The 12,915-nt window shown below is 47.9% G+C and overlaps 2 protein-coding genes and 1 long non-coding RNA gene across 5 annotated transcripts in view; 2 read left to right on the plus strand and 1 right to left on the minus strand.

Moving 5' to 3' along the window:
* LOC123512971 overlaps window positions 1-6,775 on the plus strand; it is a 94,581-nt gene extending 87,806 nt beyond the window's left edge. Inside the window, 1 exon segment of the mRNA XM_045269722.1 lies at window positions 3,740-6,775. The gene's annotated coding sequence lies outside the window, so the exon portion shown is untranslated.
* LOC123512939 (patched-related protein 9-like) overlaps window positions 5,873-12,915 on the minus strand; it is a 20,219-nt gene continuing 13,176 nt past the window's right edge. Inside the window, exons 1-3 of one of the 3 annotated variants that reach the window (XM_045269653.1) lie at window positions 10,772-11,318; window positions 10,482-10,689; window positions 5,873-10,133 (exon numbers count right to left, since the gene is read on the minus strand). In XM_045269653.1, the coding sequence (XP_045125588.1) occupies window positions 7,527-10,133 (2,607 nt within the window). In that variant the 5' untranslated portion in view covers window positions 10,482-10,689; window positions 10,772-11,318 and the 3' untranslated portion in view covers window positions 5,873-7,526. Of the gene's footprint in view, window positions 10,134-10,481; window positions 11,319-12,915 lie in introns of those variants that run through there. The other 2 variants (XM_045269663.1, XM_045269643.1) reach the window with 2 other exon arrangements.
* The window catches only part of LOC123512981, a 6,871-nt gene continuing 6,583 nt past the window's right edge, over window positions 12,628-12,915 (plus strand). The window contains exon 1 of the long non-coding RNA XR_006677225.1: window positions 12,628-12,732. This is a non-coding gene — a long non-coding RNA (uncharacterized LOC123512981). The remainder of the gene's footprint in view (window positions 12,733-12,915) is intronic.

Here is a 12,915-nt window from a genome sequence, read left to right on the forward strand (position 1 = left end):
TGTGGATTGTAGTTTATTGATTAACGTGGAGAGAGATGGACAGAATTGTGGTGAGAGAAGCATGCAGGGAGTTCCATAGTTTACTAGAGAAATGGATGAATGATTGATAATGCTGGTGAACTCTTGCATTGGAGAGGTGGACAGAATAATGGTGAGAGAAACAGGTAAATGAATGACTGAGATTACTGGTGAACTCTTGCTTTGGAGAGGTGGACAGAATAGTGGTGAGAGAAACAGGCAGGAAGTTGCAAAGTTCACCAGAGAAAGGGATGAATGACTGGATGAATACTGGTGAACTCTTGCATTGGTGAGGTGGACGGAATAGTGGTGCAATTTGTTGTCTTTTAACTCTGTCTCTCATCCAGTTATTCATCTAAGCTTGTCTCTCTTTTTCTGTAATTTATTAATCTATCAAATCATCTTATTTAATCAAAGCTACTGATCACTCGAATCTTTCCTTGTAACCATTGCCATTTCATCATAGTCACCAGCAGCAGTTGTCACCTTGGTTTGTGTTCCATGTCTGTGTTACACCCCTATTTACAAACATCTTGCTCTCTCTCTCACCATGACAATTTTCCAAGGTCACAGAGATGACTAGCCAGCATTTCATGACAGTTTCTTCTTTTTAATAACTAGAAATCTTACTAGTCCATCACCAGAATCATAAAAATACCCTTGAAAACATGAGTACCTTCCACTTGAGCCTTTGGAAAGCAGTGATGGTGAGAGAGCAGAGGATTGGAATATTGGGGTCAGTGCCTAGAATCTTTTGTTGCCGCGCTGCACTAATCCCGTTTGTACAAGATTCACTCACCATTTATTTGTGCATGTACAACCACTGTATCTAATTTTACATTACCTTTAGTTTCTGTATACTTTTTTTTACTATTTAATGATATTTTGTACTTTCTTTCTCAGTGACTGGTTTTTTAGGTTAAGGTACTGCATAAGTGTGGTAACTGTGGGAAGTGTGTTTATCCTTACCACATTTATTTGATTTTATAAGTGAAATAACATATCAGTATTGTTGTGTGAGTGATGGAGTTATTGAAGTCAGGTGGTTAGGTTACGACTCCTTGAAGACCTGTAGGGATTAGATTAGGTTACGTTATGATTCCATGAAGACCTGCAGGGATTAAGTTAGATTAGGTTAGGTTATGACTTTGAAGATCAGCAAGGTGACAGTGAAGTAATGAATGCAGTGTTGGAATTATGGCAGCTTTTAATAACAGTAAGAATATTTACCTCAGTGATGTCTTATAGTGACTCAAATAACAGCAAACACCACATTACCTATTAAGAGTGTCTTGTGTGTGTTGTGGAGAACTGTATGGGTGTGGTGTAGTGTGGTGTGGTGTGGTGGTGTGAAAGTAGCTGTGTTTGTTGAGTAAAGCTGTTTAAGTGAGGTGTGGTGTGGTGGTGTGAAAGGATCTGTATGTGTTGAGTAAAGCTGTATTGGTATGGTGTGGTGTGGTGTGAGAGTATACGTGTATGTGTTTAGTGAAGCTGTATGGGTGTGGTGTGGTGAGCTGCATTGAGGAGTGTGGCGGCACCAAGACCTGCATGCCGTGGTGAAGTGAAGGTTGTGAGGTGACCCGTCGTGACCCTAATCCACAGTCCCTGCCGCTAATGGCCCTCGAAGGTCACGGTCAAGGAAAGGAGTGCCAGATTTGTCCCACCTGGAGGCTCTTATAGTGCGGGAGTAACCACCACCATCACCACCACCACCACCACCACTACTACTGACCACCACCACCACGACTACCACCGCCACTGCCACCACTGTCACCACCACCACCACAACCGTCGCCTGCCGCTCACTCTCCAGTAAATTCAGCGTGACCTTTCCAGCGGCTGACCTTTGACCTGACTGGCTTACCGTGATGTGTGCAGGACAGACTGATGCATTGTGGTCCTGTGGCTTGTATGTGTGTGTATGTGTGTGTTACTCCAGACACACACACACGCACACACAACACACATCCGTCCACTGCCTCAATTGTTATGTTGATGAAATAAACTCAAAGCAGTAAACTCTTGATATTACAAACTATTTTAGGCGTTTTATGTTTTAAAAATTTGCCGTATTCTCCAGCCATTATGTTATTTATCTCTCTCAGGCATGGAGGGGAAATCATGCAGTCATATATATTGAAACATCAGTTGGTCTAGCTTTGTTTTTTGTCATGTTTGCTGAAAGTGAGGTAGTGATGAAGCTGATTTGCAAGATTCTAGTTATTTGTAGAGATCATTTGCAAGATTCTAGTATTTGCATGGATAGTTTCCCAAGATTGTAGTATTTATTATTTTAGCAATCACAAGTTTAAAATGACGCTGAAAATAAGCTAGTTAGTTAGTTAGTGATTTCCAAGATTCTAGTTATTTATAGAGATAATTTCCAAGATTTAATTATTTATAGAGATAATATTCAAGATTGTAAGATACATTATTTCAGCAATCCCAATATAAGAGGATGCTGAAAGTGAGGTAGTGATGAAGCTGATTTGCAGGATTCTAGTTATTTGTGGAGATCAACAACAACAATGGGTTAACAAAAATAGGCCCACTTAGATGCCAGTCCCCGAGCAGGTCCGAGATAGTTTGGTGTATATCCAGGGTTTACTGTATTCTAAAAACCACCACCTGTTGTATGAGACACTTAAACGCTGCATGTTAAACCTCAAAATACACGTGTTAGTTGGTATTACTTTGATCTATTTATTTTATTGATTTTTTTTCCGTGTATTAACGTATTGTGTGTCTTTCTTTCTTCCAGCGCTGTGTTACGTTATGCCTCAATTATATGAATGTAATTAACGCATCGCTGTATGTTTTTGCTGTATATATTTGTACTTAATTGACTTGGAGGAATGGTGCTGCGTCAGAAAGCTTTGTGTATTATTCATTGATTTTTTGGCTTATTTTTGCATACACCGTTTACTGAATGTACAAATTGCTGTGTGTGTTTTTTTTTTTTTTTTTATTATTTATTTATTTTTTATTTTATTTTTGTATCGCTTATTTTGAAATGTTACTTGTGTGTGTTTGCTGCGCTGTGATGTGAGCATGTGGATGGCTTTGTGTGTGTGTGTGTGTGTGTGTGTGTGTGTGTGTGTGTGTGTGTGTGTGTGTGTGTGTGTGTGTGTGTGTGCTAACTAACCTGCATGATAGCTTTGTTCAATGTCAAAAACTATAAACAACTTTCAAGCAACAATTTAAAAGCCTTGACACAGATGAAAACTTTGATTCTTGTGTTGCAAGGTGAATAGACAGCAACACACTGCCTTCTTCCCCTGCTGACCAATGTACAGCAAAACAAACACACTCATGATATAAATAGAAAAACTTGTGACTATTGTGTTGCAAGATTTGATATTCTTGTAACTCATCTTTGTGGCCTTGAGAAGTGATAAACTAGGAACAAATACCAACACAAACACATGCACGAAACTGTGACTTTTTACCTGTACAGCCTTTGAAAGTAACCAAATGAACACAAAAGAAACATAGATGAAGAACAAACCTTTAAGAACACAACGCTTCCTTACCCAATCACAACAAAAACACATGCATAAAACTGTGACATTATTCGTACAAGTTTTAAAAGTAACACAAATGAACGCAAAAGTAACATAAATGAAGAGAAAAATCTTTAGAAAGCCAGCCTTACTCTGCCCACACATACACCATTGATTTGAGTGAGAGAGACAACCAGTGACTCTTCTCTCTATTCCAGTGCGGCGAACACTCAAGAACGGACTGACGGAGGAAGAGAAAAGACTCCTGGCTATCATCGCAGCACAGACACGCTGAGACACCAACCACAGCACCACAGCACCACCACAGCACCACCACGGCCATCACCAGCACTTCAGAACCTAATAAAACTGGGTGTAAAGTGATATAAAGTGCATGAGGACCAGTGCAGTGATGTGTGTGGTGGTTGTGGTGAGAGTGGTGATAGTGGTGGTGACAGAGGAGGTGGTAGGGAGCAGATTAACCTAGTCTAGTCAAGGAATATTTGCTGGAAGGGTGACATAGAAAGAGTAGAGAGGATAGGATAGTGAGGAAGGGAGAGATGTGAAATTGTTGTGTGTTTTGAGGTTATTGTTGCTTCACACTGGCAAATGAAGACAGAGTAGGATGAAAATGTGAGTTTATAATAGAAAATGACAATAGCTGAAGATTTGAAGTGAGATGATTCTATAGAGAGTATTTTATGAGTTTGTGGGTCTTAATTCACACAGGCAAGGGAACATAGAGATTGGTTTGATTTGAGCAATTAGTAGAAAGTAAAGTAGAGCTAAACTGAAGGTAGAAATTAATGCAAAGAATCTGTTGTATTTTGAAGTTGATGGATATTAATTCACACAGATAAAAAGAAGATAGAAAATGATAAAATGCAAGTTTTGTTTATTAGAAGAAAACGCAATAGAAAAATCAAACTTAGCCAATATGTGACGAATTTGTATTATGAAAAGTTTGTGATTAATTTATTATTACTCCATAGAAAGATAGTTTGCATACATTTTCAGCGCCTGTGTGTTGCAAAGTACCACTGTATACACGAACGCAAGGCAGCCACACTCAAAACAAGTGTAAGAGAAGGATTTGTATACATATTGTTGCATATTTTAGTTACTTTATACAAAAAAACAAAAGTCAAAGGAAATATATCTGGAGAAACTACACACATATTCAGTGTCTGTGTGAGTGACAACAACAGCAAACAACAACAACAAACAACAGCTACAACAACAACAAACATCAGTAATAACAAACCAGTGAAATGAAACACACACCACATCACCAGAAAGTCAGTGATCAACAGCACTCACCAAACACAACCTTTCCACGTCTTGGTGTAAATAAACTGCTGATCACAACTTACCACATGACCTTACCTACACTACCTGACCTCCTGCGACCTTCCATGACCTGACCTGACCTGTCCTGGCATTCACACCCACGTGAGTTGGTTTCCGAGGACAGGTGTGTGGTCAGTCAGTCAGTCAGTCAGTAAGAGGCACACAAGCAGCACATACATACAAACATACACTGCTGACTCTGTGATTGCTGTGAGGTTGTGTGCTGAGTGTTCCTTCTCTTTCAGTCAGTAAACTCAGCAAGTCATCCACATTACAAGAAATTAAAAGGAAAATGAAGAGACAAAATAGAAAATAAATCTAGACTCATGAATAAACCATAGGTGAAGAAAACGGAAGAAAAGAAAATGACTTAAAAGAAAGAAAAACAAGAGAAAGAAAAAGGAAATGCAAAGAAATAAGGAAGAAAGGAAGAGTGAAGAAAAAAATGAAAAGAAAATGCAAAAAATGAAATGAGGAAAGGAAGAAAGAAAACTAGAGACACAAAACAAGAAAAAAACACAAAAAACAAGAAACACACACACAAAAAAGACAACCCAACAGATTTGGTGCTGAAATATAAAAAAACATTTATTTTAAGCACTGATCCAAACCTCACAGCAACACAAACAGCAGGAGGAGGAGGAGGAGGAGGAGGAGAGGTGCTGAGTGCTGAGTGCTGACCTCTTACCAATCCTTATAGTCAGCAGTAGGTGGTCAGTTAAGCCTTATTATGCCTTAAGCAGGTGTGTGGCAGGCCCTCCCACACCTGCCATCTGCTCAACACACCCGCAACACACCAGCGAGTCACAGATGGCAGTGTTGTAAGCTGTGATAGCCTGTCTGTGTGTCTGTGTGTCTGTGTGTCGTTGCCTCAACACTACTACACATTTCCAAATATTGTCATTATCAAGATTGGACGCGTTTTGGATGAGATTTGTTTGTGTCTGTGTGTATGTGTGTATGTGTGTTGTTTTTTGTTTCCTTTTTTTCTTTCCCTAATGTTCTCTTCTTCCTCCTTTTTTTCCTTCTTTTCCTTTCCCAGTCTGAGCCAAAATAATTTAATGGTGAATTTGTTTTCTTTCTTTTACTAATTATGTTTTCCTCCTCTTATTGTTCTATTTGCTTTTTTCTTTTCTTCTTCTCTTTGTTCAGTTAAATTTTCTCCCTTTCTTTACATTTCCTTTTGTTTGGTTGTTTTCTTTTTCTTTCTTCCTTTCCTGCCTAGTTAAATCTTCTTTTCTGTCTTCTTTTCTTTTGCTCTTTCCTTTTCTTTCTATTTCTTCTTAAACTCATTTTCTTCTTTCTTTTTCTCTTTTTTTCCTTCCTATCTTTTTTCTAATTTAAACGTGAGAGAGGGAGATTTTTTAACGTGTTCCTAGACATGATTGTTTACATTTGAGAGAAAGAATACATTTTTTTTCTTTTTCTCTTTATGTCCTAAGATGTTTTTATTTAAGCTTTAGAGAGAGAAAGAATAAAATGTCTCTTCCTCTTCTATTCTGTATTTCCTTCAATCTTTTATTTGAACTTGAGGGAGAGAAAGAATACAATTTTTCTCAATTTCCTTCAATTTATATAAACTAGAGAGGAAGGCCATTCAGTTTTCTCTTCTTTTCCTTCTAGTCTTCTTTATTTAAACGTAACAAGAGAGGGAAACAAACTCCTTTTCCCTTCCCTTTGTTTCCCCACGTGGCTCACTGTATAATACTAAGATAGACTAGTGTAGAGGAAAACAGTAATACATAAAACAGTATGCTAGGTAAGGCAATGTTGATCATATAGACGACAGAGAGAGTGCTAAAGTGACCGAACTGTAGGAACGCCACCTTTGTCACTCGTGTCTGAGATTTTGATACTCAATAATGCTTTATGGATTTTTAAATATAAAAGGCTGTGTACCGAAAGTGTGGTTGTCTTATTTCTTCACCCTAGAGAGAGAGAGAGAAAGATAAATGAGAAGGGATACATACAACTATTAATATTGCTGTTGTATAAAAAGAGAACATTTTAGCGTCATATAATCAGAGAAACAGAAATGAACTAATTTTTTTTTTATTTCATTTCATAGTTTTGTTTTCTGTTATCAGTTTGTTGCAGTCTCATTGGTGTTTCCTCATTTCTCACAAGTCAAACACAATTTTCTTAATATCCTGCACTAGCACTTCATTAATTAGCCATTCACAAACAACAAAAAGAAAGAAAGAAAATGAAAAGTAGATAAGAAGTGCGCTGAGTGATGCGTGAGTCGTGAGTCGTGACGTCACCAGTAAACAAACAAAGCTTCACACGTGGTGGTGCGCTCAACTCTGACTGACTCCTGACTAATGTTACCTGAATATCCGCGACTCAGTGACTCAGTGAGGGAGAACGGCTGAGTACATGAGCTAGTGGTGGGGAGTGAGGGAAGCGTGATTACTGAGGCAAGAGTGAGGTGAGAGATGAGTAAGGCAAGGCGGTGTGACGGTGAGGAAGACAAGAGGTGGTGTGTCAGTGAGGTGTGTGAGGAAGGACGCCCCCAGCAGTCACCACACAGCTGCTCGCCGCATCACACCATGCAGGTCAGTCAGTCTTGTCTTTGCCATCTTATCTCCGCCGTGCAGCAGGTGTAGGGGGGCGGTGAAGATGTGCGGGGAGGTGTTGTCATGGTGAGGGTGGTCACTTGTCAGTAGTCAGGGCGGCGGGAGGGTGGGGGGTGCAGGGTGATGTCACATCTGTTGTTTGGTGTGTGGTGGTGATGGGAGGCGTGGGTGGCGAGGAGGTGTGTGGGCGGAGTGGATTGTGGATTGGTGTGGTTGGTGAGGGTGTGGCGCGTGGTGTGGGCGTGGCTGCCGAGGGTGTGAGCGTGGTGTGTGCCGGCGCTGTTGGTGGTTTGGAAGTGTCTTGGTGTGGCGTGGGTGTGTTGTGGTGGGCGGCAGGCCCTAGCAGGGCCAGCAGGACGGGCAGCACCAGCAGGGCCTGCAGCAGACTGAGCGCCGCCACGGAGGTGAGGATCCTGAAGTAGGCGGTGAAGAGGTAGGTGGTGCAGGGCGCCAGGGCGGCGAAGGCCAGCAGTGTGGACACGCCCGCGTGCAACACAGGCGGCCCCATGTTCACCAGCGCTGCGCGCGCCCGCTCCCGCTGCGTGCCCGAGGCTGCCATGAAGGCGTGGGCAATGTGGGCGGCGTAGTCCACACTGAGCCCCGCGGCCAGCACCAGCGCGATGGCCGTCACAGTGTTGACGGAAAGGTCCCACGCCCGCATGACGCCCGCCACCTGCACCAACGTGGCCACCACACTGCCCACCACCAGCGCCGCCGCCCGCCCCGCACCCACCACAGCTAGGGCCACGGCGCCCACCATCACCACCACTAGTGCCAGGCCGCGCACCACCTCGCCGCCGATCATGGAGCCTGTCTCCCATTGGCTGTACGCGTCCGCCCACGCCCCGCGGAACCCACCCACCTGCGCCTCTGCCACCAGCCGCCGCACCTCGTGCAGCGCCGCCCGCTGCTCCTCCATGGTGTGCAGCTCGCGGTGCTGCAGGTGCATCCTGAAGGCCGAGACGCGCGGCGCTGCGCGGCGGCAGCGTAGCGGCGCCACGAACTCCAGATCGTAGATGAATCTTGCGCCCAGCGGCGAGTGCAGGAAAAGAGAGAGCGCCTCGTGGAACTGTGACGGAGACAGTGGCGCCACGCCCTGCGGCAGGGCGTTCTGGAAGGCGAGGAACCAGGCGCCCACACTGTGCACGTAAGGCGACGCCCGCAGCGCGGCGGCCAGGCTGGCGAGGGCGGGCAGGTCGCGGGGCAGCGTCACGTTGGCGAAATACACGTAGCCGTGCTCGCCCTCACGCGGGAACTGTTCCTGCCGCGCCTGCAGCATCTGGTGCAAGTCTGACGAGGGCGGCAGGAACCACTCCGTCTGGATGAACTGCTGCCGCAGCCCCGTGGCAGCCCAGGCACTGCCACCCGCCAGGGCCAACGCCCCCGCCACCACCATGGCCGCCATCCAGGGCCTCAGCAGCACGCTGGCGTACCGCGCCATGCCGCGCCGGACCAAGCCACCCCAGGGCGGCGTGCAACGCCTGGCAGAGTCCCCGTGCCGCCTGTGCTGAAAGGCAAGCGCCGCCACGAACAGCGTCACGTGCAGCAGAAAGACACAGGCGGTGGCGGCGGCGGCGTACAGACAGAACCACCTGAGGCCCGGCAGGGGCGTTGAAGCGCCCACCAGGAAGGCCAGGACATCTGTCAGGGAAGTGAGGGTGATGGCCACGCCCACGCGGCGCAGTGCACGCCCGCCATGCTCCGCCACGTCCCCCGCGCCCTCCCCCACCTCCTGCCAGGCCTCCGCCAGCACGTACATGTCGTCGATGCCGAGGCCCGCTACCAGCACGGGCAGCATGGCGTTGAGGAAGCTGAAGGGCACGGCCAACGCGGCGCACAGCCCGTACGCCGCCAGCAGGGTGAGAGGCACCCCCACCGCCAGCCCCAGCAGCGCCAGCAAGGGGCGCGGTAGTGTGGCCACCACATACACCACCACCACCACGCTGCCCGCCGCCACCCACTGCAGGTCCTGCGTCACAGCGTCCGTGGCCGCCTTGCCCAGGCTGTGTGCTGCTCCCACCAGGGGCCGCACCGCGCCTTCCTGCCCCGCCACGGCTCGCACCTCCCCCACCAGTGCCTCCTCCCACCGCAGCCCTGCCTGGTCCACCCGCCTCGCCGAGCTGTGGTCCAGTACCAGCTTGTGCCGCGCCTGCACGCGCGTGGTCCATGTGTGCAACGCTGAGGCAGCCCTCACCACGCGACCCGAGCTGTCTCGCCGCACGCCGCCTAGCGGTGGCAGCGCGGCGGCGGCGTTCACGTCCTGCAGCACCTGGTGGTCCGTGAGGGCGGCGATGCGCGCCGCGTCCTGGCCCCACAAATCTAGCAGGCTCTGCTCCAGGCACCGCGTGGGCCACGCCTCCACCTGCCCGCACAGCTCCTCCCGCAGGTCACCAGATTGGCCCATACCAGCGCCACCCACCGCCTCGCCCAGCGCCGCGCCCACACTCTCCAAGATGACCGCCACACTCATGTTGGCGCCCTCCTCGGGGCGGGGCACCCGGAGGCACACGTCCTGCCATCCCACTTGCTGGCCGTCCACCGTCACCTTGAGTGCCGCCACGCGCTGGTGCAGGCGCCACATGTCCTGCACCGCCGCCGCCGTCAGCACGCCTCCCGCGCCGCGCCACAACACCACCTGTGTGCGCGGCTCCTGTGTGAAGTGTTCCGCGCGCCACGTGTTCATCTGCAGGGCATGGAGAAGTGTTACTGCTGCTGGCTTGGCGACACGCACACACACACACACACACACACACACACACACACACACACACACACACACACACACACACAGATGAGATATAAAAAAAAATACAGTTTCCCGCAAAGATGTGTTGAGACTTGGAACAGTTTGAGTGAGGAAGTGGTGTCAGCAACGAGTGTGCATAGTTTTAAAGAAAAATTGGATAAGTGTAGATATGGAGACGGGACCACACGAGCATAAAGCCCAGGCCCTGTAAAACTACAACTAGGTAAACACACACACACACACACACACACACACACACACACACACACACACACACACACACACCTGTGCGAAGAGTGAGTCCTGCGGCACCCACAGGTGGTAGTGGCGCCACTCAGTGTGCAGGTTGAGGAAGCCCAGGCCACAGACCGCCACGGCCGCCACCACCACCACCACGGCCCGGGCGGGATGGGCGGCCGTCGTCCTGCCCCACGCCTCGCACGCCCTTTGCACCACGCCCACCGCTAGGCCGCCCACAGCTGCTGCGCCACACCTGCACGCCAGAACACCGAGTCGTCACCGCCACATACCTGCACACCCTCCATCGCGGGGCACACCTGGTCACCGAGCCTCACCTGCGGGCGCCGCGGCAGTAGCAGGGGCTGGGCGGGGCGTCCTCAGCCTTTGTCCCCTCGCCAGGCGTGCCCTCAGGATGTGGCCCGCGCGTCACCACACGCACACACCTCGCCGCCCTCAGCCAGGTCCCCGCACGCCATGCACAGCGCCGCGCCGCGCATGCTGGGGGCGCTGACGATGACGCGCCCTGCAGGAACAGACCTACCAGTTGGATTCCCGCTCACTTCACCACCTTAACCTAACCTCTCCATGGCGAGAGAGAGAGAGAGAGAGAGAGAGAGAGAGAGGGCTATTCCGTGGGGAGAGAGTGAAAGAGGGAGAGTGTTTCAAGCAGTGCCTGTCACGTGTGGGCGTGTGCAGGCGTGTGGCGGGACGCAAAGCAAGGCGGTAGTGGTTAGGCATGTGGTGGCGTGACATTACTGTCAGGAAGGTGCCGCCCCCACCAGTAGCCCTGGCTGTCTGCCCTTGCCTCCTCCTCTTCCTCCTCCATCAGCAAAATAATGTACTGTTTTCTCCACTGAAGGTCACGTGTGTGTGTGTGTGTGTGTGTGTGTGTGTGTGTGTGTGTGTGTGTGTGTGTGTGTGTGTGCGTGTGTGAAGGTTGTAATGGGGTGCATTCCTGGGTTTGCGTGTGTGTATTGGCAAGGCTGGCGGGCTGACTGGTGCGGGGACTGTCTTGGCTGTGGGACGCTGTGTTTGTTATTGCTGTGCCTCCTCCTCCTCCTCCTCCTCCTCCTCCTCCTCCTCCTCCTCCTCCTCCTAACACTGACAGCCTCGTTTGACCCATGCAAGAGGGCTGTTGCTGTCTGTTCCTCCTTTTGTATTCCTTTGTATTCCTCCTCCTCCTCCGCTTCCTCTTCCTCCTCTTCCTCGTCCTCTTCATTTTTTTTTTCTTGTTTTTTTTTGTTGCTGATCTTCTTGTTCTTGTTCTTATTTCTCATTCCTTTTTCTTCTTCCTCTTTTCTTTTCCTCCTCCTCCTCCTCCTCCTCCTCCTCCTCCTCCTCCTCCTCCTCCTATTCCGCTACAATCGTTAAAAAGTGTATATACGGTATATAAGACTCATTTTCCTTCTTATTGAGAGAAAGTATGATTGAAACAGATGAATAACTAACTGTTGGTGATCTTCTTCTTCTTCTTCTTCTTCTTCTTCTTCTTCTTCTTCTTCTTCTTCTTCTTCTTCTTCTTCTTCTTCTTCTTCTTCTTCTTCTTCTTCTTCTTCTTCTTCTTCTTCTTCTTCTTCTTCTTCTTCTCCTCCTCCTCCTCCTCCTCCTCCTCCTCCTCCTCCTCCTTCTCCTTCTTCTTCTTCTTCTTCTTCTTCTTCTTCTTCTTCTTCTTCTTCTTCTTCTTCTTCTTCTTCTTCCTCCTCCACTTCTTCTTCTTCTCCTTCTCCTTCTCCTTCTCCTTCTCCTTCTCCTCCTCCTCCTCCTCCTCCTCCTCCTCCTCCTCCCCCTCCTCCTCCTCCTCCTCCTCCTGACTCACTGACTCACCACTGAACAAACTCAAAGAATAAATGAAAAATAAGATTGGAAAATGAAAAAAAAAAAAGATTATATAAAACGTGCTTTCTTGTGTTTAAAGATAACAATGAAAAAAAAAGGCAAAGAAAACGAAAATAGATGGAAACCAAATTTATGAACGAACGAAATGAATAAAAAAAATAGAAACAAAAATAAAAAAAAAGAAAGAAAATGAATAAATGAAAATAAACAAATAAATAATCGATAATACTTAATCTTGACCTGACCTCATTAAAATTTTGACCTAATATTAGAACCACCAATGGGAAAACCTGCAAATCCTGCCCATTTTCTTTGTATCCTGAATATATACACGAGTCCCCCCAGTTAGTTCCTCAGTGCGGGCCTGGCCTTCGTGGGGAGAGGATGTGCTGCTGTGCTCCTCCCTCAGCCCCTTAGACCCGTGAAAAAAGGGGCCTGGCGGACGCAGTGAGAGGGAGAGGTGATGCAGGGTTAGAAGGGGAGTGACAGGGGCGTGCTAACCCTGGGGAGTGAGTGTAGGGGCAGGGGGAGTGGTGGCAGGGGTGGAAAGGATGTGTTATTGTTATTAATGTGACTGTTTGCCGATGTTGCGCTGCGCTGTTTGCTGCTGCCACGGACGGGAAAGCCTTGCGCGGTGTGAGGA

The sequence above is a fragment of the Portunus trituberculatus genome, chromosome 4, assembly GCF_017591435.1.
Source record: "Portunus trituberculatus isolate SZX2019 chromosome 4, ASM1759143v1, whole genome shotgun sequence".
NCBI classification, from domain to species: domain Eukaryota; kingdom Metazoa; phylum Arthropoda; class Malacostraca; order Decapoda; family Portunidae; genus Portunus; species Portunus trituberculatus.